Source organism: Phytophthora sojae (assembly GCF_000149755.1).
Source record: "Phytophthora sojae unplaced genomic scaffold PHYSOscaffold_8, whole genome shotgun sequence".
NCBI classification, from domain to species: Eukaryota; Oomycota; class Peronosporomycetes; order Peronosporales; family Peronosporaceae; genus Phytophthora; species Phytophthora sojae.
The window spans coordinates 1,803,984-1,816,297 of NW_009258122.1; the positions used below are offsets into that span (position 1 = coordinate 1,803,984).

At 54.6% G+C, this 12,314-nt stretch overlaps 1 protein-coding gene across 1 annotated transcript; it reads left to right on the forward strand.

The window, feature by feature from the left end:
• Nucleotides 1–1,185: 1,185 nt before the first annotated feature.
• PHYSODRAFT_337671 (hypothetical protein) lies at nt 1,186–2,702 on the forward strand (the record flags this gene model as incomplete). Its single annotated transcript, XM_009535351.1, has 4 exons — nt 1,186–1,341; nt 1,387–1,516; nt 1,655–2,469; nt 2,544–2,702. 4 exons carry the CDS (start codon nt 1,186–1,188, stop codon nt 2,700–2,702), a joined length of 1,260 nt encoding a protein of 419 aa, XP_009533646.1.
• Nucleotides 2,703–12,314: the final 9,612 nt, after the last annotated feature.

Here is a 12,314-nt window from a genome sequence, read left to right on the forward strand (position 1 = left end):
TTCTTTCTACATTCCTACGCTTTCGACTACTAGTGCTGCTTCGACTCCTCGCACTCCTCCTAACTCCTTTCAGCCGCGGCGTACTTTAACGACCCCGAATAGGGTGGGATACGACACTCGATACTTGTTGAATTCATCGTGACAGCTCGTTGCAGTTGGGCATGTGGTATTGCTACTACCACTGACAATATCGGCTTCGGCTGCTTCTACACCAAACAGGGCATCATCAAGTGCGGCGGTGGCCAAGTTGGGGGTTTCCAATAGCGAAAATACGGTGGCTGGTGCTGGATCTGGTGATGTAGGAACATTGACAAATCCAATATTGCCAGCTGCATCAACACCCGTGTGATTGCCAGGAAAATGTTCAACCTCGAGAGTCCACTACGAGATTCAAAATCTTCCGTGAGGTAGTGTATTGTTAGCGCCATGAAACTGCGTTGTCCTTGGTCTGTCCGAATGTCCGTGGTCAGGTAGTAGCAGCAGCATTCGTTTGCGATCAGTTCCTTTAACTTGATTCGAAATTTCTCCGTAATCCGCATGATGTCGTTGCGCACTTGAGTTCTACCGGGGAGGTTCAGCTCAAGTGCAGCCACGTCTTCGATAAACTTGATGATAGCTGTAATGGGCCTACTTTGGCTCACTACTTTAGCTTACACGTGTGCGCGTGTATGTGAGGAAGCGTAGCTTAGTTTAAATTAGAGTTAATTATACTCGGGCCTCCGAGTATAGATTAATCTAAATAAACGATCCAAAAATGTTTTTGGGTTAAAATGATAACTGCTATTTTTGTTTTATGTTTCTGACTTCCTCTAAATGAAATATTCTAAACTGGGAATCTGCCAACGGCTGGTTGGCAGAATTCCAACGCTATACATGTCGCTCATTGGCTAAAAGATGCTGCTTGAGCCAGTAGGAATCCTAAGTCTCTGTGGACCACCCGTCGTGGTGATCGTAAATGTATGTAGCCCTTGGTGTGTATACACCAAAGTCGAGAAAGTCTTTCGAACCTCTAACAGACGTCGCGTCTGTTAGAGTTACAAGTGACTGTAGCCACTTGTGCGTGTAACCCTGTTACACCATCCCCCCCTCAAGGTTAGACGCGCCGAGTCACGGCACGTCAATCAGGAAATTGACCATTCGTCAATTCTTCACGTTGGGAGAAAGAAAACGCGAGTTCATTCCGCAATGAGCTCGCCTCAGAAGAAGACCGACACTTCAGCAGAGGAGAAGTCCTCCGCCGGGATAGAAACTCTCTCTATCCCCGAGTATCGCGAGCGTCACAAAGCAAAGCGTGACGCTCTTGCTGCCAAGACTGCGGCGGGGACAACTCAACCAGAGATTGTCCTCTAAGGTTCTTTTGTAGTCAACGACGCCGTTGACTTCGAGGACGACGACGTGGAGATGGAAGAGGGCGAAGCCTCTTCTAGCAAGCGCAAGGAGTCTATCGACAGCGATAGTCTCGACCCGCATGCCGGGTCGAGACGCCCTCGTGAAGGAGACGACTCGGACGCTTCGAGTTCGTAGCATTCGCGCGGCGAGAGCGACACTCCGCTCTCTGATGCTGGGGCTTTAAGCTCCCCGCGTGAGGTGGCGCCTTCAAGATCTCCGCGCGCAGCTCAGGCAGCGCGCGATCCATGGATGCCGTCTGCGTCAGAGATCGCAGACCGTGTGGGCAACACTGTGCCTCCAAACGAAATCCCGCTGTACGTATGTAGCGGTATCCACGACGATGCTGTTGCGGAGGAGCAGCACTTTGATCCGTTAACGAATCAAAGGCGCGATTATTACATCGGACTCTTTCACGAGCTCCGGTACTTCTCCAGCAAGAAAACCTATTCTCGCAGCAAAGTGCCTGCACTTTGTCAAAGTTGGAATGATTTTGTTGAGAACTTCAACAAGAAACCGGCTGCTTACCGCGAGCGGGTTAAGCATACCCGTGAGCGCTTCGAGACATTCTCGACGCGCGGGCGGCTGGAGCAGCTCCACCGATCCTCTGTGGACGCTGGTATTCCGTATGCTGGGCCCGAAGGCCAACATTGCACGTTGTGTCTTCCGGGTGCGGCGCGCTTGAGCGACCGCAACCTAAACGGGTACACGACGATTCGTGTACCTGCGAGTCTCAAGGATCTCCGTACCAAGTTCTTGGCACGCGAGGAACGCGACGATCGCGAAACTCCGAGCGCTGCAGGTAACTACAGCGCTCGCACTACATTCGCGCCGGTAGTGCGTGGTGAGCTTCGTACGCCCTCACCATTTCCGGAACGTCCTGCAGCAGGACGTCCCGCGGCTCCCATGTATCTTGGTGGGGCGGAAACCTTCTCCAACGAATACGATAACGAACCGGCCGCCGGTTCGTTTTCGGGATACTATGGTTCACGATACGCTCAACAATCCAGCGTGTTGAGCCGCGGGCGTCGCGGATCGGAGTCGGCGGTGGTGGGAACACGCCCTGGGTATGGTCAACCTGGGGTTGACCTTGGCCCGACGCTCGAGGAGCTGTGGAACAGCATCAGAGCCGGGAGTTCGCCGCTCTGAAGCAGTAGGTGGCGATCCTGAGGGCTCAAATCGCTCAGGTCTCGCAGACCGCGTCGGACATCTTTGTCGACGTGGGAGGTCGCGTCGCGCGCTTGGCCCAGCGCATTCACGCGCTGGAGCAGAGGTTCGCTCCCGCTGGGGCTTCCGCTTCGGGCCAGCCGAGCTAGGTGGCTCGTGCTGCCGGTATGGCTTCAGCCGCCCGATGTAAAAGGTCGGATGGAGGCGCATGCTAGATGGAATATCTAGCGTGTAGGCGTTGCCATGCCGTGCCAACACCATGGACGGCCCGATGAAGCTCGGAGCGAGCTTGCTCGCCCCGAAGTCGGAAACGGCATTTTTAGGCAGGTTTTGAGTTGCTAACAAAACCAACGAACCCTTCTTGAATTCCTTAGTGTTGCCCCTAGCAACATTGTCTGCGTTCAGCTTCAGAAGCTGCAATAGCGTATCGGACAAACCGAATGACGGCTTGTCTGCACGAAGTTGATTGCGACCGAGCTGAACTCGTTCAGCTCGTTTTTAGCAGTAGGCCCGGCCTCTGCGTTCGTCTTCGCGGTGTCTGTGCCCTGCACAGACCCGTTCTTCTTCTTCTTCTTGCTCTTGTTGGCGTCTGTGCCCTGCACAGACGCGTGTTGCTTGTTCTTCTTGCGCGTAGTCGCGGCTGACACTGTGCAAGTGTCAGCGGCATTCTGCGGCTGCGGCGTTGCAGTCGTAGATCCTCCCCCACTTAACCCTTCTAGCCCCAGACCTTATTCTGTATCCTACAGAATAAGCATTAGACTTGATTAAAGTATACTTCAAAACCTGTCAAAGATTTGCTGTTGGAAGCCCTTTCGCATCTTGCGGTCAAGCGCTGGGTACATTGTGCACAGAACATCTACGAAAGTGAGCAAAACATGCTCAATGTATCCACCATATGCCGAAATGGCAAACTTCTATTGGTCGTGGCGAGCGTAGAGCACGCTCAAAACCTGCTACATGGTAATACCTTGCAAGGCTGCTAAGGCAGCATACTTCGGCTCCAGCCACCCATCTTCGGCACGTCGCGATAAACGCGGTGGAAGAAATCGCCCTGTTCCTAACTGACGTAGTGAGGAGGAACTGGGCGAATTCTTCCTTGTGCTTGACATTAGCGCATCATTAGATTTCTGTAGCCCACCTAACAAGCTTGTTACGATTGTCTCTCTAACAACACCAGGGAGCTTGCATGCTCAATAGCCCGTAATGACACGCACTACACACGGTTCCTCTTGTACGAAACAGGACAATATATGATATTCATGCCAACGTCTACTTCTTCCTTTACATGCGCACGCTCTTCAATGTTCGCGCCAGCCGTGGGTCATCTTCGCCATTTTGGCAGCCTCCGCTTTGCTCTGTAGCCTCCGGCACTGCCGCTCCATTCCTGCCGCTTTCATCGGTAGCCTCCGTCGTAGCCTCTGTCCCTTCTTCTGTAATCTCCGGTGTAACCTCATCATGCGGAGAGCTTCTTCTTCTGTAGCATCCGTCGTAGCATCTACCGCTTCTTCTGTAGTCTCCGGTGTAGCCACACCATGAGGAGCGCTTCTTCTGTAGCCTCTTGAGTAGCCACTGCATCGGCTACAATATAGCAGTAGACCCAGCTGTAGCCGGCTTCGTAGGAACCGATGAAGTTGTGCGCTGACTCCGCAATCGATCTGCCAATCGGGCCACACGCGAGAGCTCATAGCGTCGTCTGGGTCGGATCACCAGGTCTGGTAATCAACATCGCAACGTAGAATCAATATACCACTAGTACAATGTTACAGAGCAAAGTACACACTCTCGCTTACCATGGTCCTGGGCCACTTGGGCGCGCTCGACGGGCCCCAACAAAGCTTGCAGTACGACGTCTTGAACAGCGCAGTTTCGGAATGAAGGAAAGTACGCGCGGCGGTTTTAGGCTTCCACCCGAATTTTCAAACCTGTTGGTGGTTTATACTCGTCCGTCTATTACCGCGGAATAAACCCTGTTTATCTTCCCATCGCTAATCTAACAGGAGGATGTGCACAATACTGGCTATACAAACATCCATATGCGAAGTTCGAAAGAGAGGACAAGTTTGCTGGATATTATGTCCTGTGACAATGCTTATTCTGTAGGATACAGAATACGGGGTTAGAGGGGTTAAGGAAGGAGTCACCATCCCGAGTAGGCCCGGGAGTCGTGGATGACTGATGGCATCACGTAGAACGGTGTATGCCCTGTCGAGGCATGTACCGAGTTGTTGATGGCGAACTCCGCCATCGACAAGCACTCGCTCCAGTGTTCGAACGAGTGGGCGTAGCTCTTAAGCACGTCTATGAACACGCGGTTCACGCGCTCGGTCTGCTTGTCCGTCTGCGGATGATCCGCAGTCGACATCGAAAGTTGACTCCCAAGAAGTGTAAACACTTCTTGCCAAAGGTGTGCCGTGAAGCGCGGGTCTCGATCCGACACAATGTCGATCGGCATGCCATGGTGTTTGAACACCATGTCAACGAACAGACGCGCCGTCGGCTTCGCAGTCACTTCAGCGGGTACCGCAGCAAGATGTACCATCTTGCTGATGCGGTCAACAAAGACCACAACGCCCGTGTTCCCCTGGCTGTCCGGGGGAAGACCGAACACGAAGTCCAAAGACATGGACTGACAACACTCCGACAGAGTCGGTAGTGACTGCAAGGGAGCCTGCGCGAAGGGCGCAGGCTTTACACGTTGACAAACCTCGCAAGCACGGACGTACTTGCGCACCCATTTGTACTGGTGGGCCCAGTAGAAGTCTCGCGTGAGAAGCAGGTATGTCTTCTCACGGCCCGGATGCTCCGCAGTCGGTGCATCGTGATACTCGTACATGATCCTGAGTCGCAGGTCATGGTCGTTGGGCACGACAACGCGGTCCGCGTTGTCGTCGACTGCACTGTAGAGTAATAACCCGTCGTGCACCCGGTAACGGTGTGCACGAGCACGAAGATCCTTCGGCAGCTTCTGACGAGCTTGGTCAGAAGGCGCTGAGCCGTAGACCAGCAAGAGCTTCGCATCCGCGTCCGCGTCGTGCACGTACGCGACCTTCACGTCGTCCAACAGTGACGACGTTGGGGTGCTCGATCGCGTGGCGTCAATGGCATTGACATCGGCATCAGTCGTGGAATAGTCAGGTCGACGCGAGAGCGCGTCGGCCACCACATTGAGTCTTCCAGGTTTGTACTCAACCCTGGTCGGCCACCGCCATGATCGGCGCCTCAGTCAAGCCCCGCTTGACTGCATCTAAGGCCTGCTGACACTCAGCAATCCAAATCCACTCGGCGTCCTTCTTCAGGAGCTGTGACAGCGGGCGTATCATACCCGCGTAGTCCTTCACGTACTTGCACATGTACGTGGCCAAGCCAAGGAACTGCCGCAGTTTCTTGACGTTCAACGGTGTCGGCCGCTCATTGATCACTCTGACCTTCTCAGGGTCAGGGCAGACACCGCTCTTCCCAACGAGACACCCGAGCACGGGTATCTCGCTCGCCCCGAAGATGCACTTCTTCAGGTTCGCATAGAGCTTGGGCTTGCGCATGAGCGCAAGCAGCTTCCGGAGATGCAACTTGTGCATCTCAACATCGCTCATCCCGTCCGCAGCCCGGCTGTGAACGAACACATCGTCGAAGTAGCTCGGTGCGAAGTCGCGCACCGAGCGCAACAAGTGCGTCACGCACCTGTTGAAGGTCGCAGGGGCGTTCTTCAGCCCTTGCGGCATCACCAGCCACTCCCAGAGCATGCCGCTCGGCGTGCTCACAGCCGTGAGAGGGATATCGCTCTCACGCATGAGGATCTGATAGAATCCATCGCGCAGACCAAGAGCATTGTAGATAGTGCTCCTGGCCATCGAATCGATCATGACATCTTTTCGAGGTATCGGCGTCTGCGCCGGTATCGTCGCATCGTTCAACTTGTTATACGCATGAACGATGCGCCAACCGTCCTGTGGCTTCTTGACACAGAACGTCGGAGCACTGTGCGGGGATTTCGATTCCCGCACTTGTCCAGCTTTGCGACGACTCTCAAAGAAGTCGTCGATCGTCTTGACCTGCTCTCGCGGCAGTGACCACTGCCGCGTGACACAGTACTTTGTGCCCGGCACGAGATCAATCTCGTGCTGTATTCCCTTGTCCTGCGGAAGCTCCGCAGGGATCTCTTCCGGAAGTACGTCCGCGTACTCCCGTAAGACCTCGTAGTAGGGACTCGCCTTCAACGAGCCCCAGCTCTGCTCTTCAAAGCGCTTCGTCTTCGTCTTCGTACTGAGCGTGTCGTCGCTCTCAGTGGTACTCTCCATGAAGAACTGCCTCAGTTCTTCATTGTCGCCCTTCGTTCTCTCGGCATCCGAGAGAATGCATATCTGCTCGATGCGTCCATCGTGCAAGTCATGCGCGAAGCGCTTCCAGCTCATGACTGGAAGCGACATCAACTCCGACGCTTGCGTCAGAGGGTTAGCGAGCGTCATCTCCCTGTACCGGAACCCGGCACAGGTACGCGTCAAGACGTTCAACGTCTCGACGTCCGGCTTCTCAGCCTTCGTCTGCCCGGCAGACATTTCTTGTAGCGCCTCGTCCCCGGGCCGAGACTTGCGCAGCGACCTTCGCATGCGCCGTCTTCTTGTCCTGCAGAGCCCGGCTCCGCATGACTCTTGACCTCGTCCAGGCCCAGCCGTGGACGGGTGTTCTTCTTCAATACCACCGGCGGGTTCATCCCGCGGGCGAGCGACTTCAAGCCCGGCTTGGTCACCCGGCGCTTCGTCCTGCGGCCGGGCTGCACGACAGTATGCAAGTTTTTCCGGTGCGGTACGTTTGCAACCGTCCGCACCGCCTGTAGCGTCGGCTCCCGGAGCCGACACGCCATCTTCACCTCGACGTCTGTTATTGGCGGAGCCCTCCATTACGGAGGGTGCGTCGGCTCCCCGAGCCGACGAATCTAATTCACCCAAGCCATCGACTCCCGGAGTCGACGGCGTTACGTCACCTTGGCTCTTATTATTGGCCAAACCTGATCCAATCAGATTCGAGTCAGCCTCCACGGCTGTGGCGTGTGACTCGCCTGCGTCATCCGTGCCCCTTGAGGTCGGAGACTCTTCCTGATTCGCTGAAAAGCGAGTGTCGATCTCCGACATCAACACATTTTCTCCTTCAGCCGTCGGCGGCGACGCCGACGCTTGCTGCTCTTGCGCGCGTGCTCGCGCGCGCCCGGGCGCTCCGGGACAGCGGCATTAGGCGCTGTCTCGAGTGGGGAGTCGCGCGCACCTGTCGGTGCGTGCGTAGCGGCAACAGGGCCATCGCTCACTGTTCCGCTGTCGCGACCGAAGCACACGACAGTGCTCGTCTCCCAATCGTTGGATCATGCCGTGCAAACCACGGCATGCCCAATACAATGTCAAACTTATCGTCCAGATCCAGGACGCATTTAAATCCTCGAAGTCAAGCCTTGATAGACTTCGCAGTCGAACAAAGTTCTTTGACGCACCAGAATCTACCAAAGCACGGAGAGAGCCGCTTGCTCTTCTCGAGTTCACGTTCAGGATCACAAGGTCAAGCTTGTCATCTTGGTTCTGGCAGCGAGAATGAATCTCACTGGGGGCTGCAGTCCTCAGTGTCGCGTGTCCAAGGTCGACACGCGGAACTGCATTACCAGTAGGGCACCCCGCGCCTACTGGCGTCCAGCGTTTTTTGTTTGGTTGCGACGGTGCCCGGCACCGCCGCGATAGCCACCCTGCTGGTGCACGGGGGCCGTGCACTCCCGGGCAAAGTGACCGACTCTACCGCAACGGTAGCATCGCACATTGCAACTGCTGGGGTCCAGCAGTTGCAGCACTCGAGAGGTCCATGGGTTCTGGGCCTCCCGTCCTCACTACCGGGCGTGGCTGTGGCCTCGGCACATGTGCATGCAGCGTAGCCTGCCGCAGGCTAAACTCCTCCTGCATTGCAAGAGTAATTGCAGCTTCGAGAGTACTTGGGTATTCACGGAAGAGATAGGTCTTCACAGACCCATCTCTCAGCCCCTTCATGAACGTGACGACCTTGGTCGCCTCGTCGCCTCGTCGATCGTACCGTGCTCTCTGAGCGTAAGCATGGATATCATGCTTGCCCTGCTGCAGGTCGAGGAACTCCGCCCTCGACCGGAACTCGTTTTGCGGTGGCTCAAACGCTTGTATGAGCTATTCCTTGAAACCCTCGTACGTGCTAAAGCAAGTAGGATCCGAGAGTCGGCGTCCATACGCCCAACTTCTTGCACGTCCGCCAAGACATGACAAGGCGAACGCAACCTTCGACAACGGGTCGACGATACGTCGAGCCGCAATGGCAGTGTCGAGTTCGACAAGCCAACGGAGGAGAGGTTCACCCTCTCTTCCGACATAGTTACTCACATTGAGCTGTAGCGATTGCGCGCGTGGTGTCGTCCCGGACGGCACCGCGGTAGTAGCAGCAACATCGCGTTGCTCCTTCAGGATGAAACCCAGAGCAACACTGTGTTGCTCTGTCGGCGTTAGCGTACGCAGCATCGTAGCTACAGCCGCCTCACCAATGACTGTTTACAGTCGTTGGAGGGCCTCCCACTCTGGGTCCGACAGGTGGGGACAGTCAGCGCGTCCAATGTGAGTTACAGGCGTAGTGGAGCTTTCCATGGGCACCTCTGTATCCATGGAAAGGTTCACAGCTCCGCGTTCGTGCGGTGACGTACGAACTCAGGTAGTCGGTTGTTGGACGGACTACAAAGTGCTACCAGGTGTAATGGACCTACTTTGGCTCACTACTTTAGCTTACACGTGTGCGCGTGTATGTGAGGAAGCGTAGCTTAGTTTAAATTAGAGTTAATTATACTCGGGCCTCCGAGTATAGATTAATCTAAATAAACGATCCAAAAATGTGTTTGGGTTAAAATGATAACTGCTATTTTTGTTTTATGTTTCTGACTTCCTCTAAATGTAATATTCTAAACTGGGAATCTGCCAACGGCTGGCTGGCAGAATTCCAACGCTATGCATGTCGCTCGTTGGCTAAAAGATGCTGGTTTCAGCCAGTAGGAATCCTAAGTCTCTGTGGACCACCCGTCGTGGTGATCGTAAATGTATGTAGCCCTTGGTGTGTATACACCAAAGTCGAGAAAGTCTTTCGAACCTCTAACAGACGTCGTGTCTGTTAGAGTTACAAGTGACTGTAGCCACTTGTGCGTGTAACCCTGTTACAATAGCTCTGAAGCCAGCATCGCCAACTAGTGAGAGCGGACGTTGTCTGACTGCAATACATCGGGCTATTAGGTTGTTTAGCTGTCGCTGCTGCTCGTCCGTCCGTTTTTTTCTTCATATTTTTCTGCGCTGGCTGTTGCTCCTCAGCTCCGTCAAACGCTGAAACTAGCGCTCTAACTGTCCCCCGCTGTGATGTCTCTTGGGCGGCCATTTCACTCTTGTACTGTCGAAGCTCGGCGACGTGATGCTGCTCCATGTGCTCACGTGCATCGCGTTTCCCCACTTGGCATGCAACCTCTTCGTCACACCGAAGACACCATGCGACCACGCAGTGTTTAGTGCGAAGCTTTCTGACAGGCATATCACGATACTTGTACTTCGCACCCAGTCGAATTGTCCAATATTGCCGGTTGTGTGCTCCTTTCATCGTGTAGAGAGCTGGGGCCGTCTGGATCAATTGGAATTGAAGGCGCTTCGTCAGAATGCTCGGGCTGGCCACCGTCAGCCATGCTCACCGTTTCTGAGACCTTGGAATGCAGTGCGAACTCCTGGCAACCAGCCGTTCGTGCCGTCTGAAGCGAATATCGGTTTATACAGTATGTATAAAATGGGGGAGGCTTAGTTGGGTCCAGTTGGCGGCAGTTGGAGAAACCAACTGCCTTTCAGAAAAACGTTTCAGTTATTTAGTACAAAAAACGTTTTTACGGAGAAACGCTGACACCGCTACCTCTTACTATTACCGTCCGTGGTACTTGGTTACCTATTCCGGAGGTGCCTTGAGCGACCTCCTTAGCATTACATGCTCTGTAGGGAACTAAGTTACCTGCTAGCCAGTGGTCCTTGGTTACCCACCTGGTAGTGTCATCGAACACCACCCTTGTCAATGATCCTGCAGATCAATGACTCTCAGCGCTGGAGTTGCATGTTGAGGCAACCCCACACGCCAGGCATAATAGTTCTCGGTTGCAGATTGGCTTGGTACATGAAGTGCCGACGGCGATGCATGTTGCGTCGCCGCCGACTACATGTGCACGATCGATCATGACTAGAGTGTGCCGGATGGTGACACCTTCATTGACCACATGCATGAGCATGATCGCTGTGACTGCGGATGCCGTGGTCACAGTGCAGCAGTGAATCGTTGGTATCTTCTGGCGCGGCTAACCCTACGCGGCGTTGGGGCAACAAGTGTTCTTGACTCGGTGCCGAGATGGCTAAGTCTGACTATGCGTGTATGCGATACAGCTACTCTAAACGCAGGACAAGCCGTACGCTGTCATAGGTGCCTTCGCCCGCAGACTTGGGTACCAGAGTACCACGTCAAGCCACGCAGACTCAAACTGCATACAGGCTGGTAAATACCAACCGTTGGTCGACGATGTTGACCCGGAGTCCAAGTAGGGTAGCTGCAAGCGCCACCAGAGTCGGCTCGTATAGCGACTCGGCGATGCAGGGCGGCGAGAGGTTAGGCGGTCGGCTACCGGCTGACCCGCCGGGGTTCTAATCGTAAGTGGAGAAGGGGGTCGGAAGTGCGCTTCCTCCCGACGTCTCTGGAATGAGACTTGCTTCGTTAGAGAAGCCGATGTAGTGGCTACATGGTGCGAAGTATTGCACGAAGGTATTGGACCTGATGCATCACTGCTCAGGTCCCATGGTCATGGTGTCCGATGGCCAGCAACGTCGGTAGTGGTTACTGCCTGGAGCGGAGCTACCATAGCTTTAGCGTCAGAGGAAGATGAAACAGACTCACAGAGTCTCAGATTAAGATAGCCCGTTCTAATACCAGAACGTACGATTCCGTACACCTGACGGACTCCAAGAGTCGACCCTTAACTCGTAAGTGTGTAAATCTCAAACGGGATGTATATCCTTTTAGCGTGACCAAGCCGCCTACGGTGTAAATGTATCCGGTTCACTATCTAGCATAATGAACCCTAGTTATATGCATAATCAGTGGTTCTCAAGCCGTGTACTGCTTCTCCAACTGATTTAGGTTAGACAGTGTGTACCCACTTCGTAACCCTTCGGGTAACTCTCGTGTAACCCCGTTACACTGCCGCTGCTGGACCGATGACGGAGCGCTCGCTACAACCGCCTTCCCGTTGACTACCTGACCGGTAGACGTGCCGCGACCAGCGTAGCAACAGCATGGAGCTTTCCCTGGGGTTTGCCCCTCGAGGTATTGAGGCTGATCGCTACCTGGCTAGCAGATGTGCCACTTGTGCTATGGCATGGTGCTGATTGCTACCTAGTCGGTAGACGTTCCGCGCCTAGTGTAGCAACAGCAACGCGCTGCGGTACGGCGACGCGTAAGCGCACACGCCTTCGTCTGTGGGACTAGCTGCTATATCCTCGCCCGACCGAGGCAGCCTTCCAGTCTTTGTGGGCATTCACACTTAGCGCAGTGCATGCCATGCTTGTACGGCGCGAAGGCATACGCGTGTCTATGGCAGATAAGTCTGTGAGGTAGTCGCGGCGCAAGGCACACGACACTCACTGTGCGCAGGGCATCTGGAGTACGCGAGGTACTCGCAGTGCAAACGGTACTTGTCGTGCACGTGGCAG